The following is a 19,232-nucleotide window of genomic DNA, read 5'->3' on the forward strand; positions in this document are numbered from 1 at the left end:
AAAATAAAATAAAATACTGTAGCGATTTGATGTATGTAATGTAAAAAGGTGATTGAAAATTATTTTTATTTTTTAGGAATATTTACATAAAAATATATTGTAATGATTTAATATATGTAAAATAAAAAGATGGCTCAAAATGTGTTTGTGAAAATATTAAAATTTTTCTGTAGAAAACCACAGTCCATACAATTGCTAAACCAGAAATATGGGTCATTCCAATGCCCAAACAGATCCAGAACATGTAAGTCAGGCCCAAGGCTGAAATAGCTAAACGAAGGTTAAACTTTGAAGGCGCTTAATAACCAGTTGGCACCCACGCAAATCGGCGTGCTTAATTGATAATTCTTGTAACTCCTAAGCTCCACGTTTGCTTCTTAACCATGGTTTTGAACTCGACCCAGGAGTGACTTAACTAGGGTTACTTTATCCTCATCCCCTTGATGGTTTGAGTCAGCTCTCTCACCTTCCCCAGCTCAATCCTCTCTCTTAGATCTATTCAATTTCAAATCTAGGGTGTCGTTTTGCCGATTATTTGCGTTCGCCGCTCAAAATTGCGAACGTATGCGGTTCAATTTGCTTGGGCATTAAAAAATTGATCTCGTCATTTAACTCAATTACATTCATATATTTACAAAGTTTTGTTTAATTTGAATTCTTTTTGAGAAAATTGTTGTTAGCTGATTCCATTAGTATTCCTGCTAAAGAAATGGAGACGCAGAAGATCGCAGACTTTCCTTACAGGAGTATGGATAAGCGACCTCGGAAGCGACCTCGTTTGACTTGGGACATGCCTCCTCCTCTTCCTCCTCCTTCTGCTGCCGCCAAGGTCGATATCTTGTACAATGTACTGTTTGTAATATGCTAGAGATAATTCGCTTTGATGTTTTGGGATTTTGCATTTTTTTTTTATTGATGATGAAATGTTTGAATGTCACAGACAAGCGCACATATGAACATATACATGCATATGGCCCGTCTTGTAGCACCTTGATCAAGTTTGAATTAGTAAAAATTATTTTTGTTGGGAAAATTTCCAGAAATGAGTATGCCGTTTCTTGTTTTATCTTTTTGTATTTACCACTCGTTGCTTGTGCTCTGTGGTTAGATCTTGTTATTGGTATGCTCAACGCGTTTACTGCAAATTATATGCAATACAGTATCATATTATGGCTCAAAATGATTTCAGCTTGGTTTAAGCTTATCATGGCTCAGTGATTAATGAAAAATCTGTTCACCTACTGATGAAAGCTTGTTTTTGTTTTTAATGTATTGCAATGCTAAAGCAGTTGTCATAGCCAGTTCATAGGTTGACCGTCAGAATCAGCTTTTCTTTTTTCATCTCCCAGCTTAAGATAAAGCTAAAACCAGAACTAAAAAGCAAAGGAGAACACCTCGAAACTCCTCTTAGCATTGAACTAAGCTTTAATCAGCTGATTATAAGCAACTGAGGCAGGCCGTAGGTATATGAGTACATGAATGCGGACGGATTGGAGTATTTTTGTCTGTGATATTATCATTTTGTCTGTACACACTGCAATTGAAGTGTGTTATTCTGTAGGAGAAGCTTATTATTCAACTCTAATCACTTCTTTGTTTTGAATCATAGCTTCATGGTCTTTTCAGACTAATTTATCAGTTAGTGTGACTCTACTGTATTTGTCTCTTCATGTTCTTGAGCTGGTAGCTTGTATTGTACAATCAATTGTCTATCCATTGGTGTGTTAATGAATCCGACTAGATCTTTTCCAGAAACATAAAAAGATGGTTCCGTGAACACATTAAATGAATTCATCATCATCTCAGGTCCTTCCAACAATATATTATGGGCAACAGTTCGCAAATGGGCTATTACCAAACTATGCATACTCTTCAATATATTATAAAGGGGCTTCTCGCAATGGATCCCCACCTTGGAGGTCGGATGATAAAGATGGACATTATGTATTTGCGATTGGGGAGAACTTAACACCTCGTTGTAAGTATATTTCCATTATGATTTTGTGATTGGTTAGAATGATATGATGGTTTAATTGTGATTCTATTTTATCTGAGCTTAAGTCCTTTTATTACCTTTTTCCTTTCAGTTAACTTAGTAAAACATGATTCCTTTGTATTTTTTGGAAGTATAATTCTTTATTTCCTGAATATGCAGACAGGATACTGAGCAAAATGGGTGAAGGTTAGTTGCATTGTCTTAGATTACTTATTGTTTTCATAGCTTATTGACTTAAAAGCCTTTCTTTTGTCTTTTCCCCTGTTTGTACTCTTTTCATTCTTTTTATTTGTACTTCTTGTAGTTACTTTATTGCAGTATTCATCTGTTGAGGACCTTATCTCTTATATTTTCAATATCTAGAGGGTCACATTTTGGTTGTCCATTTCCTGGAAAATATTGCAGGGACTTTTGGGCAAGTTCTTGAATGCTTAGACAATGAAAGGAAGGAAATTGTTGCAATTAAAGTTGTTCGTTCAGTACATAAGTATCGTGAAGCTGCTATGATTGAGATTGATGTCCTACACAAACTTTTAAGGCATGATGTTGGCGGTGCACGGTTAGTGCATTCCCCCCCCCCCCCCCCCCCCCGCAAAAAAAATATTTCTTTTTGGGTGTTAAAATTGAAGTGATTTTGGCACAAGTGATTTTATTCTTTGCAGTTGTGTGCAAATACGGAATTGGTTTGACTATCGTAATCATATTTGTATTGTAAGTATCGATTGGTGTTTATATAGTTTATTACATTTAAACGAAAAGTTGTGCTCCACTTATGCCTGAATATTGTGTATGTTGAAAGCTTGCGGATGGATTTAAATGGTCTTAACAGGTTTTTGAGAAGCTTGGTCCAAGCTTATACGATTTCCTCCGCAAAAACAGCTATCGTTCTTTTCCCATTGACCTTGTTCGGGAGTTTGGCAGACAACTTTTGGAGTCTGTAGCATGTGTGTAGACGAATCATTGTGATACTACTTTATTTATTTATTTATTTTAAAACTTGATTTCAGTTATTTTTCCAAATAAATGAAAACCTCATTAAAGCTTAATTTTCCTGCTACACGTTTCTATTGTTGATATATTAAGATTACACTGGGGTTTGGAAATACTCTTTTACTGGCACAATTGGATTATTATGCAAGTGTTTTTAAGTTCTGAAGCATCTTTGAACCAGTCCAGTCTCATTCTTGGAATGTTTTTATGACAGTCATGCACGATCTTCGCCTGATTCACACTGATCTAAAGCCGGAAAATATTCTTCTTGTCTCCTCAGAATATGTCAAAGTGCCTGATTATAAGGTGAATCCTTGTGTACAATTCTTCTAAATTTCTGCTTCTTGTGTGAATGATCAGCATATTTGGGCAGTTAATGGTTGAAACTTCTAATTTCACTAAGGCTTACTTTCAAATATGAAAGTTTCAACTCTTTTCTGATGGGCCTTCTGTCTTATCTGTCACCTTCCCATAATGAAGTTCTTATCACGGTCCATAAAAGATGGTTCCTATTTCAAAAATCTACCCAAGTCAAGTGCTATTAAGCTCATTGACTTTGGTAGTACAACATTTGAGCATCAGGATCACAGCTATGTGGTGTCAACACGTCATTACCGTGCTCCTGAAGTTATTCTGGGTATGATTCTCCTATTGAACCTTGAGCATGTTTTTTGAGCTTTGTGGCTTAATCCTGTTCATAATCATAGGTCTTGGTTGGAACTATCCCTGTGACATGTGGAGCGTAGGTTGCATACTAGTTGAGCTTTGCTCTGTAAGTGAGAACTGAATATTAAATTCTATTCCTCCCCTCCCTTCTATATATTTCTCAATTTTGATTTCAGAAACACATACATCAGTATAACTCCTTTACTTCTCCCAAAAGATTATAGTGAAGTACTTTGTGCATCCCTTTATGGCTGGATCTTTTTTTTTTTTTCATATTACAGCTTTAATTTTTTTTTTAGTTACCATTGATTATTACACATTTAGCCTCTTTGATATTTTTTTCTTCTTTGTTTGGTTCATAATAGGGGGAGGCTCTTTTCCAAACACATGAAAATCTCGAGCATCTTGCTATGATGGAACGAGTGCTTGGTCCCTTGCCTCAACACATGATCATGAGAGCAGAGTAAGCTTAAATGACTGCTACTTAATGTTTCTTATGGGTTGTGCCTTACCTTGCTAACTCAATCCTAAACACGGTGGTATCTTCTGAAGCCATCATGCTGTGAAATATTTTAAAAGGGGTGCAAGGTTGGATTGGCCAGAGGGTGCGACTTCAAGAGAGAGTATGAGGGCCGTTTGGAAATTACCCCGTCTTCAGGTAAGCACACTACATTTGTCATTTCTATCAGTGTTTACCCATTATGGGACATGGTATCTGTTGATGATGCATTTATTGTTATCAGGATTCTGTTCTCATCTCTTTTGATGGGTGGGTTCTGAAAGCAAACTCTTTTTGCTATATTATGTGTTAATCGATCATAAAGAATTGAGATGATAATCTGTTTAAACAACTTAAAGTTTTAAAATACTGGCCAAAGAGAAGGTTTGGTTGTTGATTGCCACCTATAATCTAGTAATGTGCTTACAAAGTTTCTCTGGATTGGAGATTCTGAGACTGAGGTTTTGTTCAATAAGAAAGATCGATCGAGTAAATATGCACTTTGTTGTCACCTCTATTTTGTCCAAGGGACACAACACCCTGACGGTAATTTGGCTTTTGTACTTGATGACCTTATTTATGTAGTGTTTTTTCTGTGTTCTGTTTTTGTTTTCTTTTTCCCTGAGCTGGGATGCAAAAATTAGACAGAGTGTCCTACCCTTTCCGCCCAACAAGAGAAAGAAATAAGTAAAAGGAAAAACTTGTCATCAGAAAATATTGTGGGATGAGGACACTGAGAGGTTTTGTTTATTCATAAAATTTTTGGTTGAGGGTGTGGAGAGAAGGATATGTAAGGAAGCTGCTTGTGATGGCTATTTTAGGGAGGAGGAGGTTAGATGGTGTCTCTTGCTCATGCTTCTTTTACACCCTGTAGACCTCAAATTTTGTCATGTTTATTTATAGAATCTGAGTATGCTGCTTATGCATTTTTTCCACCCGGTTGATACTCTAATTTGCTCATGTTTATTTACAGAATCTGGTCATGCAGCACGTAGACCATTCTGCTGGTGATTTGATAGATCTTTTGCAAGGTCTTTTACGTTATGAACCTGGAGAGCGTCTTAAAGCAAGAGAGGCTTTGAGGCACCCCTTTTTCAATAGAAATTTCGGAAGGGTTGGATATTCTTTGTAAATGATCTATTCGGTAATTTGTGTGACAATAGAAGGCACACTGAGCTCTCTCCATCTAGAATTCTAGATTTGGAAGGAAAGTAGTGGAATTGTCAGGCAGGGAGGAAAAGCAGGGGAAGTGTGCTAGTTTTGCCCTTGCTGTTACTACTCAAGCCACATTTCTCGGGTATTCTGTATAGCAACATTGCCACTTTCTGTGCGTCATATACCGAACCCCTGCTTTTTTGGCTTGGATGTGTCATTGGTTCTCCCTTGTAGGAAATATATTTCTTTCTTATTATTCTCAAGTGAAGAGGTTATGATGTGATTAATGATTATTTGCTGGAAATATCCTCCTTTTTCATTGTACTAATTACCTTGCGGAGGTTTTCACAATATGCTACTATTTTCTGGCTACCTGCAGAACTCTGGACATTAATAAGGGGATATGTAACTATGCAGAATCGGTGCAGTCCATTCTTCGCTGCATATCAATCCAGATTCATGTACAAATCGGAGGACTGATCTTTTGGCAAAATTGATGGACTGACAAGAATAAGAGATGAAGGTATGCACTTTATTTCACAAGTTTCTTTGTAATTGTTGTATCGGGTGATGAATATTTAAGATAAACATAAATATGTCAATCACAAGTTACTTTAGGATTATTGTATCGGGTGATTAACTATTCAAATAAACATAGATGAATCACGTAAAAATATACCTGGTTGATCAAATGATAGTAAGAGTGTGCAGCTGTAGCTAAATGGTCTGCTCTTCATTAAACCTTACCAGTTACGGTATACTTGACTGTAACGGACCTTGGGTGTATCTATATCGAATAATTTCAAAGTGAAAATGTGATCCATCAACTCTTCCCTTCCCTTTTTAATTGTATCGAAGTTTGTCTTTTTCCGGTACTTTCTTGTTCTTTCCAATGTTTCTGTTATCATGCTTGAGTTGTGCATGTTAAAATTGGAGTTGGGTCGCTAGGATACTTCAGGTCTCGGATGCATACTGAAAACTGGATTGAGTCAGACGTGTCTGTCATTGGGGGAAAAAGAAACAGAAAGATCTGGGAAGTGTACATATGCCTTTGGTTCATTAAGTGCACTCGTTAAGCTAGAATGAGTTTATGTACATTTGTTTTATCATTAGATTGGGACTATTCATCGTGTGAGTGTGATAGAGAAAGTGAGGAAACAAAAACTGCGCGGATCATGAACTGCCTTGTCCAGCAGATCCTTAGAGTGAAAACGCCGATGCCCTCACGACTTTCTAGTGAAAAGGCTCCTTGAAGGGTCTCATCTTGTGAAAGCGTCAAGGCATTTTCGGGAAAGAGAGGAAACAAAAACTGCATGAATCACCAAAAGCTTTGTCATTGAAAAGTATCCTTGAAGTGAAACTAGTAATTTTTTATATGGCACGTTTACGTGGTCGGCTACTGATAGCTAGGGGATTCTGGCCGGTGATCCTGTCACAACTCTTAAGCTCATAGTTGTAGTTCTGTGTAAATCCGGAATGCCATGCTTTATGCGAGTAGTGGTACTCCTCACTTCTAATACTTGCTTGAAGGGAGAATATGCAGTTTCCATACCATAGTAAATCTAGTCCCTAGTGTTTCAAATTTGAAGCACATTTAGGATAATTGACATATTTTTTAAAATTCCTATTGGACCGGAATAAAGTGTAGTCATGTGAGCCTTGCTTAAAATTTAAAAAAAAAATTAATCATGTGTAACTAAAAGGGAAAAAAGAGAAATTACCAAAAACGCAAAGATTTACATTTTGGTATTTCAAAATTAATTTTGATGCCAATCGCGTTTCTTTCTCCCTTCTCCTTTAAAAGAAAATGTTAGACTAAAATTTTTAGCAAGGGTCATATGTCTCCATTCCGGTGAGAATTGGAAAAATCACTCGATGATCCTATGTATGTTTCAAATTGAAAGCATTAGTTTGGTTCCTATTTCCAGTTTTCTTGTGTAATATCATATTGATGATGAGTTGGACGAAGTTCTGAGTCAATGTGTGATTGGTTGGTGGCAAATAATTTGGTTAAGAGTTAAAAATAAAAAAGTTTCCTGGGGTATACTTAATACACAAAAAAGCCTTCTGTGATTTCAAAACATACAAAACGACACCTCATGTTTTGAATTAAATTATAAACTAACGGAATACGTTAAACTTGACGAAAATTACGGTCTCAACGATTAAACTTATCGAATTTCGTTAAGTTTATCAAATTTTGTTAAATTTAATTAATTTTGTTAGTTTACAATTTAGTTCAAAGCATGATGTGCAGTTTTGTATGTTTTGAATTTACGGAGGATTTTTCTGTATATTAGGTATACGGCGGGGGTTCTTTTGTTTTTAACCCTTTGGTTAAAAAGGACGAAGTGAACCAACTGGCCAAGTCATGTACCCGGTTGTTTGGTTGTAGTGCCAAATAATTTGGTTAAAAAGGAGGAACTGTGCCAACTGGCCAGGTCATGTACCCGGTTGTTTGGTTCTTTTAGTGCCCCGATTTATTGTGTGGATCAATGCGAGCATATTCAAGTACAGCTAACCAAACCAAACCAAACCCCAAAGCCTGACTTCATGAGAGCCGTCAATTTCTAATTAAATTGGCTTATAAAATTTGGAAGAATACCTGTTTCGATAAAATTAGGCATGTTAATAGGTTGAATTTTAACCAAATTCGACTCAAATCCTATATGGTTGGATAGGTTTTGTATTTAATTTCTCAAACCAATACCTTGTGAGAGAGTTATAAGTCTGATTAAGGTTCAATTTTCTATGATCCATTATGAATACATCATATCTAAATTAGACCCTATCTAGATTCATGTGTGTCTATATATATATATATATATATATATATATATATATATATATATATATATATATATATATATATATATATATATACATATCAATCAATAAATTTATAAATTAATCTAATATTATATATTAGACTGGATCGATTGCAGTAATACTTCATAATTGTTAAATTAAAGGACATGCTCTTAATATAAGAAAACACCACCTAAATAGAAGTAGTTGATAATAGTTCTTTCTTTAAGTTTATAATATTGAATTCAATTTCTTGAATGTTAATTTTATTGTTTGAAAACAAAATTTTGATAGTATTTAATTTTTTAACTCTATATGATTTTAAAATAATTTAATTTATTTCTTCATTGTATGTCTAGAAAAATATCTATAAATACCCATTAGATTCCCAAACTTATGAGAGTACAAGTCTAGGTTTACTTTTTTAGGCCCATAAGGGTTTGAGTCTAAGTATTAATCTAACTAAATTTAATGAATCTAGATCTAGACCTGAATCAAAATATTTCAACCCAAATCTTGCCCATTGATATGTCTAGGTAAAATTATTGACAACTAAATAAACTATTATTTTTCTTCTTTTTTTTTTCGGTCCAGGGCAGATTGCAAGTTCTACTAGGGGAAAGAAATATGAGGGGGGCTTGAAGGTCAATTCACACTACTCATGCTCGCCAAGTTAAGTTGGGTCTTGGTGCCGACCTTATCCATATTATGACAAAGTTAATTTCTTATTTACAAGGGCTCTAGGATTTGCTTATGTTCAACTTTTAATTTCTAGTCCAAGATTAACAAGGGCTCTAGTATTAGGCAGTATTTGCCTATGTTCTACTTGTAATTTCTTGTCCAAGATTAACAAGGGCTCTAGTATTTGCCTATGTTCTACTTGTAATTTCTTATCCAAGATTAACAAGCTCTAGTATTTGCCTATATTCAACTTTGACTTTCTATGGTAGCTTAAATTTATGGGAAAATTGCAGTTTAGTTTTAATATTTGGCGTGTGCGTTAAATTGGTCCCTAATATTTCGTCTAAAATAAATTTGATCTTTAAAGTTTCTGATTTTAAGCATATTTAGAATTATTAATAGAAATTTAAGAATGACTAAAGATCAATATCAAATTTTCATTAGTCAACAATTTAGACTCTACACTTTTGGTCTATCCAATATTTTAATTTTGAGTCATTATATTTTCCTCTATTTTAAATGGTGACATTAAGAAGTGTGGAGGTGAAAATTTTGAACCCCTGACATGGACTTGTGAATAAACTCACGTGACTTCTTGGTCCACCCCTTATTGCCGGCCCTTAGTGTACAAAATAGTACTAAAAGAATCCTTATTTTTCTTTTTTTTTTTAATGGGCGTGGACTCTACTCTCATTGCAACAGATAGGGTGTACCTGATAAAATTGAAATTTGAAAATTGAAATTTGAATTCATTAAATTATGAAATTGTTACGTAATATATTTGAGTGTATATCACACATTCAGTTCAGTGATAAGTGAATAGATTATCACTTAATTTTGAGAGTAAGTTTTGTTTAGAAAATTCAGTGTCACTTAATTATTTCGAATGTTTAATTTTTTATTATCAAACGATTTGAATATGTTAAGATTTGAATTCATTCAATTTAAATGCTGAACTGAATTATCAAACATGGAGCAGCCAAGCACGATCGTTGGTTCCTCGAAAGGCAGTCGGCACGGAGACGGAGGAAGAGTGGGCAAAGACGCTACGACAGTTGCACGTGCCGTTGTTTACTGTTGACTGTGGGCTTGCTTCTTGCAATACAGGAATTCTCCTTAGGGCGCGCTAATTCAGGACCCGGTGGGTCCAATGCGTCACGTGGAGATGCCAGAGTGGATTAAGTAGAACGAAGAACGGCAGCTTAGCAAAATCTTCCATAATCCCCTCGTAACCAATCGCCTTTGTGCTCCCACGTGGGGCTGCTGACCCCACCCAATGACATCACCGTATCACTTCTTTTGTTGAAATTGTTTGACACCATCTGCATCGCCAACTCAACTATTAACTTCGCCCTTTTCTATTATTATTTTTTTTTATCGGTCCAGTAGTTTCTTCTGCTTTCGTTCCAGCGCTTTTCTTTGCTCTCCTTTCCCTTCCATTGATCCTCTCCTATTCAGCTCGGCTGCTCTTATTTTTGCTTTATTTTCAACTCAACTCTACCCGTGGATATATTGCATAAATCGATCTCCGGTGTAGTCACTGAAAAAGCCTTGAAGAACTTAGCTCCCAAGTCCTGAGTGGAGACGAAGTTTCCCTGGAGGCGTTTAACATGGCTGATTCTTCATCACCTCGCGAGTACATCCATCTGGTAAGCGCAATTAATGTTCAGTATCCTAAGATACTTGATAGAGGTAGAGCTGCGGCTACTCTTTTTTTTTTTATGTTTTTTTTTCAAATGGGAGGATTTACAAGGTACGTAGATGATAGGATATTGGATCATGATATGCAGATTCAGCATCTGATAGAAGAGTGTATCTTATTCCATATGAGCAAAGAGGAATGCATGGAAGCTCTCTTCAAGCATGCAAATATCAAACCGGTCATTACTGCCACCGGTTAGTAGTCGTCAACTTAAACAGCTCTGAATTTACTCTCAACCCCTTCTTCTGGCCATGCTGTTAGAGACAGACTAAAAGTTTTAAGTTGAAACACAAAACCCCCCCGCGCTTAGTTATTTATTTATAGCTGTTGATGATGATCTACTACGCGGGTGATCAGCTAGAAAGCACATGCACGCCAACAGATTTATAAATCTTTACTTATACGTATGTGTGTGTAAGTTTTTAGTTATAAGAGTTCAATTCTAGAAGAACATAGAATCTATGAAAGTCAGTAAGAACCTCTAAACTAGAATAACGAATCCATTTGAAGAATTTTTTTTCAGTAATTTAAAACTTCTCTACAAAAAGATTCTTTGTAAAAATAATCTTTTATTAAATGAGTCATTTTTCTTCGTTGAAATCGAATATATGAATGAAAGAAGTAATCTTTTGCAAAATACTTTTTTTTTTTCTGCTAAGGGTTTGTTTGAATTGTAAATTATTTGAAATATTTTTACTGTAGCACTTTTTGTGATGTGATGTATGTGAGATAAAAATGTAATTGGGAAGATAGAAAGCTGTATTAAAAATTGTAACGGTGATGTAAGCAAATATATTTGGGGAAATAATCCACTATCCAAACAAACCCATTAATATAGGTCTCAATTGATTCCACAATTTGGATTATTGGAGTTCTCGGATCGGGATATATATATGTATATGTATGTATGTATATGTATGTTTGTGCAGTGAGACACATGTTGCGTGTGAGATTGCCCTTTACCCAAGTTTGTCTTTAGGAAAAGAAAATACTGTCAAATTTTGAGATTCAATTGATTAAACGATGATAATTCATCCGGAATTTCAAAGCCACTGGTACGTACCTCGTAAAGAACTCCACGTACTTTTAAACAGTTTTGACTTGTTGTCGGATCTCATGATTTTGAAAAACAAAAATAGTGAACAAATTAAAAAGGCTACGGTACAGTACAGTGAATTAATTAACCCGACCACGGTTCTTTTTTACTTCCTGAAAGGAAAGGAAGTTAATGATGGATGGATTATTATTACTTTAGTTAAAAATAATATATGTCGTATACATATATTATTATAGCTTCTTAAATGGATGATCCAGTGTGGAAGGAGCTGGAGAAAGAGAACAAGGAGTTCTTCCAAGCATACACGAAGGATAGGGAGGAAAGAGCGTCTGAAACGGAGACGCGACAAAGGATCCAAAAGAAGATGCTTTCGCATTCTTCCGCTGCCAAAGATACCGGGGAGGATGACTAGTTTGTTTTATTCTATCTCAGAATTCAGGCAAAACGTCGTTTACGAAACTGGGATGGTGTCCCTCTCTCTCCAAATTGGCATTGTGATTGATGGCTGATCAAATATTAGTAGAACTCTGTGGACTGGACTGCGTCCGTCCTAGTCAAGGGCCATAAACAGCTCCACCCTCTGTAATCTGTAGTGTCGTCTCGTCGTAGATTAGGCCTTGCTTGGATTGAAGGTTTTCGTCGGAAAATATTATCGTTTTCCGTGATCACATTTCCCTATCACCTTTTTCCCTCACATATATCAAATCGCTACAGTAATTTTTCCATGAAAAATGACGGAAAATGCAATCCAAACACAACCTTAGTTTTTCTTTTTCCACGTCTCCAAATTGGCATTGTGAATGTAGGCTCAGACGTGGGTGAGTGGTGACATGTGGCTTCACCCGCACTGCCGCACCTTTTCGCGTGTCCGTCCGTGGGATGGTTTCTGCCTCCACAGTCCACACTGATTATTTTAAGAAAAAATGGCTAATTAGAGTCGATTTAGTCCCTAATTTTTATTTCTGATTAATTTACTCCTTAAATTTATTTTTTGAATTCAAATTAAGTTCCTTTGCGGCGGTGCCATCACTTAAAAGCAATCGGATTTCTAATTTAATGGTTAAATAATGGTATTTCAGAAACTTTAGGTATAGATTGTAATCAAACTAAGTAAATTAAAAAAATCAATAGTCCTTGAGGTATTTTTAAATTTTAAAACTCTGTTAAGGTTTTAAAAAATTTTAATTAACTTCTTAACCCTCCCCTCCCCTCACATCAACCATTTCAACAATTGAGCAAAAGGCCGGAGTGATGATTATGACAATGCAGCAATTGTGGCTAACAAATGCTCCAGCAACGATTGCGCAAATGACTGGGATCTTCTTTTCTCCACCAGCCATAATGGTAGCAAAAAGTGATAAAATTTGCATATTTATGCTATTTTTACTTGAGCCATAAAGCATTTCTAGATTTCCTCTTCAACTTTCTCAATTATAATATAAATTCAGAGGTAGGGGAAAGAGGATTGGGAGAGAGAGATGTGGAAGGAGAAGGGTAGGAGGAGAAAGGGGTGGGTGACTAGTGATGGAGGTTGGTAGTGGAGAGAGGGATAATCCAAAATTTTTAGGTGGTGGCGGCGCCGCCTCAGAAGGTTGTAATTGGATCATCGGCCAAAAATAAAAATTAAGGATTAAATTGATGACTCTAAAAAAAAAATTTAGAAACGGAATTGGCCATTTTTCCTTATTTTAATCATCATCATCATTTTGCCTTTCCCGATCCTTCACTACTATTACACGACTTGTGTTGTAATTCGAAAGATATTTTCTTGCTCTTTTGTAAGCAATGAGCTCTGCTGTTTGCCTGATGATGAATTAAATGAAGCAAAGAAGGGGGACCGTTTGGAAGGTGTTATGATGTGTCTCTCTCAATTGTACGTGTCCCTAGGCCTAGGGGACCCCCTACCCCAGCTGTGTTTTTTGGTTTTTCCTTATTTTTGACGTGTTCCCAATCACGATTTCTTTTATTTAGATTAGATATATAATGAAGTGCTCTAAAAACTTCTATCATCTGCTTCAACAAGCTCATAAACATTATCATGATTAGATATATGATATATATGTAAAATTTGAATTTCAAATTCAAATTTAGATTATTTTTCATGCATCTAAGAATGAAATTATATATATTGGCAGTCAGTGTATTGAAAATTAATTCTATAAATATTTCAAAATTTGACGGGAGGAAGAAATCTTAATCTGGTAAAAGTCCACAGCGCTCATTTTCAAATTGATGGGGGAAGAAATCTTTATTGTTACGCGAACCCAACACTGAACAAGTATCCATGAGTCCACAAGCGATATCAACGAAGCAGTCAACGGGAGAAACCCAATCAGTAGCCCGACACAAGTGGCAGTACAATAATGTGTAGCAAGCCCAAATTTTTACTTCAAACAGAAATTGAAAGCCCAATAGCACATAATGCGTTGAGCGGTCTTTCAGAATCTTTTCATTTTCAGAGCCTTCTTGCTCTTTCTCCTCGATTTCTTGGTTAGCCACCACCTCACCAGGGTTTTAGGTCTCCCCTCCTCTCGTGTTTCTTTGCTCTCTTATAAACGTTAATAAAACCTCACCACCACCACCACCACCGCCGCCATGTATTGCACTGGTGAACCAGTTGCTGCTAAATTAAACCTGGGTCACCAGGCCCTCATCCCCTCAGTCCCTCACCGCCGTCCGCTCTTCTCAAGACCCATCTCTTCTCTCTCCTTCATAGCCCCACCTCCATCTCAAACCGCATCTTTCAAATTCACCCCCATCACAGCTTCCTCCTCGTCCTCATCTGAATTCCCTTCTTCAAACTCCTCTGACAATGAAAACCCTAAGCCCCGTCTCTTTAACAAACCCCTAAACCCCCTGCAAAACCTTAACCCTTATTTTTCCCAAACCCTCGCCACATTCCCGTCCACTTTCATCAAAACCACCCTCATTGCAGCCACAGCGGCTGCTGCGATCTTCTTTTCGAGGTTCCATTTCTTTAATGTCAAACCAGCCTTCGCCTCCTCTGCTGGGGCAGCTGCCGCTGCTGTTGAAGCTGCCTCAAAGGACACCCTTGATGAGGCAGAAAGGGAAAAAGCCATTGAAGAGCACTTGCTTTCCCACTCGAATGACGTCGAAGCCCTCCGAAATTTAATGGAAATTCGAATTAAAAACCGGAAAATGCTAGAGGCCATTATGATTGTGGAGAAATTGATAGAACTGGAGCCGAATGAAGTGGAGTGGCCGTTGATGAAGTCTCATTTGCACGTTTACAGTGGTGAGCTTGAATTTGCAAAAAATGGGTTCAGCGGGATCATATCAAAAGACCCTTTTCGAGTGGAGGCGTACCACGGCCTTGTAATGGCTGCATCCCAGGATGATTCGACGGAGGAATTGAAGGATATTGAGAGGAAGATTGAGGATGCAATGAAGCTGTGTAAGAAAGAAAATAAGAAGAGTGATTTGAGAGATTTTAACCTTTTACTGGCCCAAATTCGGGTGATCGAAGGGAAGTATGACGATGCACTGAAATTTTATCAGGAATTAGTTAGGGAGGAGCCAAGGGATTTTAGGCCGTATTTATGTCAAGGGATAATATACACTCTGTTGAGGAAGAAGGATGAGGCCGAGAAGAGTTTTGAGAAGTATCGTAGGTTGGTACCAAAGGGGCATCCTTATGCGAGGTATTTCGAGGACAATATGATTGCAACAAAGGTTTTTGCGCAAAAGGTGGAGAATGACAAGGTTCGCTCAAGGAGTTGAGGATGTTTGTCAGGTGTCAAGAACGGCTTTCGATTTTCTGGTGGGGAGTTGCGATACACTAAGGTTTTTGTTTGCTTTGCTATGTTTCTACAATATGGTATTTTGGACATTGAGGTGGTATATTTTATTTTTTTCCCCCTTTTTCCATTTCTTCTTTTGTAGGCTGTTATGTGGAGTTGTACTTACTGTGGTTAAATGGAGGTGACATAGGGTGGGGAGATTTTGTGGTAGTGGCAATGAAAGTAGTGGCCGTGGGCTCTCTAATTATTTGGAATGGTATTCTCGACGACTGCTTTAGTCAATGAAGAAAGAATACAGAAAGCATCCTGTTTTATGTTTTTGGAGCGCTCTTCATGGTGCTGTATTTATGCAATAAGATACCCATAAGTCTGCATCTCGTGTAAACCTGAACTCTGTGGTTGGTTAGAAATATGCTTCAGCAAAATCCTAATCAACGTAGGAATGTAGTCTTGACAAGCATTCCTGTCAAAAGATTGAAATGTTTAATTCTTCAAGTCCTGAAGTTTATTGTCTGTCACTTACATCGAGCCTATCTTTAATGTTAGTGGCCTAGCAGTATGAAGTATGCTTTGTGAAACTCTGCCGGTTATAGTATCACTTCTGCTGCCAACGATCTTTGCGCCGTGGCAAAATGCATGCCGTCCTATGGAGTTTTGGGGCCAGATTTCTGAGTGAAGTCATGACATTTCGTGTTAGGATTCTTATGGTTTTTTGTTTTGGTAGGCTAGAAGGGAAGTATTAGCTAATTGTTGGTACTTTAGATTTGAACCTGATGGTTATCAGTGGTTTTGCTTTGCTTTAATGTTCACTTAGAAGTAAAAAGCAGTATTGACTGGACAACTTAATCCAGTTTTCAATTTTGTCTTGCTTTTCTCACTGATACAATCAAACCGAATGAGGTTTAAGTATTGATGATCGGTCTAATACCCCTACATATGCTGTTTCTTGCTGCACCAACCAAAGATTTCTCAGCCCTGTTCTAGGATGTAATGTACTTCAAGCTTGTAATCCCAAGGATTATGTATTCTGATGGAGATCCTGATGTGGAAATTAGATACATTTTTTTTTTTGGGGTGCCAGGCTACCAGCTACCCGACATCTTATCCTGCATCCAACTTCAGCTGCACAGTGCAAACTGTAAACTACAAATGATGTGGGTGTGGGTGCAAGTTAACTTCCTTCTCTCTAACCTGTTAGAACTTAGAAGAAAGAGTTTTTTGGGGAGGGGGGGGGGGGGTTTCAATGGGGATCTGATGACTCCGCAAGGCTTTGGCAACTTTCTAGGCTTCAGTTTTGCAAGACCCACCCGATTGAGTTAGGAATATTTTGTCGGAATGGATATGTTTGTTGTATTGCATCTAACCCAAATTTCCAGTTCCAGAAACAACCGGCGCCGCGCCCCCTCCTACCTATAGCTACTAGGACTAATTGAGAATTTGGACACCGGATTTTTTTGGTCTTATCTCAGGAACATTTCGAACCGCTAAACGCTGGGACTAAAGACGATTGGACCCAGAAATTCTTGCCGGGCCTTTTCCTCGTCCGATGAAAACAGCGACGCATCAAATCTAACGACCGCATATGGTTTGGGGTCCCCCCTTCCTTGGGTTGTCCCTCCTTCAAGATGGTGACAGTGCCTTATTTGCTGTGGTTATGCAGTGCTGATTACAGATTGTTACACTACTATTGATTGAAGAATTGCCACGACGGTTAGTAGTATTGAATGGACGTCGAGTTGGGAGTTATAGAAATAATAACAGCAACTTTTGTAGGAATTGTGAGGTCCTCCTTTTATGGCAAATGAATGAATGATTGAATGAATAACATGGGCAGTCGTCAATGAAGCTGATTCCTCGCCTGAATTTGGTGGTGCAAAGGGCTGCTGCCTGCTCCATCTTCAATGCCCTATGACCCATCCAGACTTGGGCTGCGTCGCGTTTGGACCTATTTTACCAGAAGCGATGGAATCTCCCTCGAAAGCATACAACTCCAGAATCAACCCTTCGTTCACTTTAGCCATTTCTTAAATCTTTCCATCTTGCGTTGCAATTAATAATATGTCCCCCTTAAATCTTGACCCACAAGCAAGTGTGTCGATCTATTGCTGAAGTTCAAGCTCTTTAATGCACTAGAAATTTTGAGGCCATGTACTTTAAGCCCGCTCTGCTTTTTATTTTATTTTATTAATATACGGTATTAACATAATGTGTGTCTTTGGATAGGAGATTATTTGGGCTAATTTTTTTAAAAAAAAAAATACTATAGCACATTTATGATATGATGTATGCAAAATAAAAAGATGATTGAAAAATGTATTGATGATGCGAGTAAGTAAGTCAGTGCGTGTGTAAATAATGTGTAATTCAAACAAACTCACAGACGTTATGTACTTTAATTTTTGTTTTTTTTTTTGACTTTTATTTTTTTAAAAAAAATTTGTTGGCAATACGACTCTACTCTCGCTCCAAAACCAGCATGTCAGAATAACCAAACTATTTCTTTTCCTTTTTTTTTTCCCCCGCTTTTGTTTTCTGTATGCCATGAAGACTTGGTCCGTTTTGGTGGGAATATATTATATTAGTGCAGAAAGTCTTTTCTGTTTCCCATTAAGAAATAGAAAAGCTCGGAAATTCTTTACATTGGCATGCCTATTGTTTACTTGACAAATTATTATAATCGGCAATTATGCATTGTGTTTAACCCTCCAAATGGTGTGCCTTGACTTTAACACCCTATTCTATCTCCTAACCTAATCATTCATGGCCTTGCAAAGGCAATGGTTGTCGGTTGGGGCCTACAAAACCGCTTCAATTAAGGGAATTGCTTTATCATTATCTTTGTTAATTTATGCGGTTAAACAGCGAAAAACAATTTCCCTTTTTTTTTTGTTTTTTTTGGGTTCTTACCTCTTGAAGATCAATGGTGATGAGGCATGCTCAATTTGACTGAACGTTAATGGACAAAAAACCAATAACAAACGAGGCTACATTGTTTGTAGGTGAATAGGCTTTATAGTTTCTAGACTTGCCACTCTATTGGTTCTGGAAGTTTTTTGTCGAGTTTAGGTCTTGGTGCATGAAATTTTTGCCATAGATCCGCTGACAGCGAAAGAGATGATGCAAATTTTTTTTTTTATTGGATAGTACCATCGAAGAAAGTCTTCCATGTCGAGAAAGAAAGCACCATGCATTTGTCCTGACCTGAAGCAACCGGCCCTTGTCGCGTCACCCTGAATACCAACTAATCTGCTTCGATCTTCTATACTACTTCTACTACTATACATTAATTAATCTGCCTTCTTTCCATAGAGGCACAGTGAAAGCAGGTGATAGACGTCGCGTGTGTCTCTACATATATATATATTTTATGATACGGTAGGATTGTATTACTAAGACAAAAGTGTGTACGAGCGAGCAAAGGATCGAATTTTACAATGTGCCATTAGCACAACGGATTGGGATTAATCATCTTTTCCTCATCTTGATAAGTGCTCAAAGCTTAAACACTAAATTGAAAACTTAGGTCATTCCTGTTAATCATTCCTAGGCAAAATGAGCATTTGTAAAACATAATGCTCAGTTTCTTGGATGATAGACGTAGTAGAATCAGTACTTTGTTAAATTTAGAGTGTGTTTGGATTGCATAGTTTTGAAATAAAATAATTTATTTCACAAATTTCAATCACATTTTTATCTCACATACATTACATCACATCACAAAAAGTGCTACAGTAATTATTTCAAATAAATCATCCAAACAAACTCTAGCATCATTCATCTGGCTATCTTAGAATTACTTTTCTACAGCTGACAAATGGCACTAGAAAAATGAGATTTATAAGTGAAGAATATTAATTTGATAAGAAAAGAAAGAAGACTCTTCAAAAACTTTGAACAAGTCTTTAATTGTTTGGACA

General features: G+C 36.9%; 3 protein-coding genes across 9 annotated transcripts; all 3 read left to right on the forward strand.

Moving 5' to 3' along the window:
* Positions 1 to 328: 328 nt before the first annotated feature.
* Positions 329 to 6,158, forward strand: LOC113696027 (serine/threonine-protein kinase AFC1-like). 6 transcript variants are annotated; one of them, XM_072054325.1, is made up of 13 exons: positions 329 to 562; positions 708 to 829; positions 1,837 to 1,978; positions 2,156 to 2,182; positions 2,402 to 2,555; positions 2,659 to 2,707; positions 2,826 to 2,940; positions 3,201 to 3,292; positions 3,467 to 3,623; positions 3,694 to 3,758; positions 4,018 to 4,115; positions 4,205 to 4,310; positions 5,125 to 5,569. In XM_072054325.1, the coding sequence occupies exons 2-13, from the start codon at positions 710 to 712 to the stop codon at positions 5,281 to 5,283; spliced, it is 1,284 nt and encodes a 427-aa protein (XP_071910426.1). In that variant the 5' UTR covers positions 329 to 562; positions 708 to 709; the 3' UTR covers positions 5,284 to 5,569. The 6 variants fall into 6 exon arrangements, 4 of the variants coding, with proteins under 4 accessions (XP_071910426.1, XP_071910425.1, XP_071910427.1 ...); XR_011816669.1 differs by adding an exon at positions 5,686 to 6,158 and having other exon boundaries at positions 330 to 829; positions 1,807 to 1,978; positions 5,125 to 5,478; XR_011816670.1 differs by adding an exon at positions 5,686 to 6,158 and having other exon boundaries at positions 330 to 829; positions 1,807 to 1,978; positions 5,125 to 5,448.
* On the forward strand, positions 5,691 to 12,222 carry LOC113696028 (uncharacterized). Its single transcript, XM_027215320.2, has 4 exons — positions 5,691 to 5,829; positions 9,775 to 10,444; positions 10,586 to 10,691; positions 11,812 to 12,222. The coding sequence occupies exons 2-4, from the start codon at positions 10,406 to 10,408 to the stop codon at positions 11,964 to 11,966; spliced, it is 300 nt and encodes a 99-aa protein (XP_027071121.1). The 5' UTR covers positions 5,691 to 5,829; positions 9,775 to 10,405; the 3' UTR covers positions 11,967 to 12,222.
* Positions 12,223 to 13,891: 1,669 nt separating this feature from the next.
* Positions 13,892 to 16,173, forward strand: LOC113694505 (protein SLOW GREEN 1, chloroplastic-like). 2 transcript variants are annotated; one of them, XM_027213327.2, is made up of 2 exons: positions 13,892 to 15,335; positions 15,458 to 16,173. In XM_027213327.2, the coding sequence occupies exon 1, from the start codon at positions 14,150 to 14,152 to the stop codon at positions 15,293 to 15,295; it is 1,146 nt and encodes a 381-aa protein (XP_027069128.1). In that variant the 5' UTR covers positions 13,892 to 14,149; the 3' UTR covers positions 15,296 to 15,335; positions 15,458 to 16,173. The 2 variants fall into 2 exon arrangements, 1 of the variants encoding a protein (XP_027069128.1); XR_003449396.2 differs by having other exon boundaries at positions 13,895 to 15,358.
* Positions 16,174 to 19,232: the final 3,059 nt, after the last annotated feature.

This window comes from Coffea arabica, chromosome 6e, assembly GCF_036785885.1.
Source record: "Coffea arabica cultivar ET-39 chromosome 6e, Coffea Arabica ET-39 HiFi, whole genome shotgun sequence".
Taxonomy (NCBI): domain Eukaryota; kingdom Viridiplantae; phylum Streptophyta; class Magnoliopsida; order Gentianales; family Rubiaceae; genus Coffea; species Coffea arabica.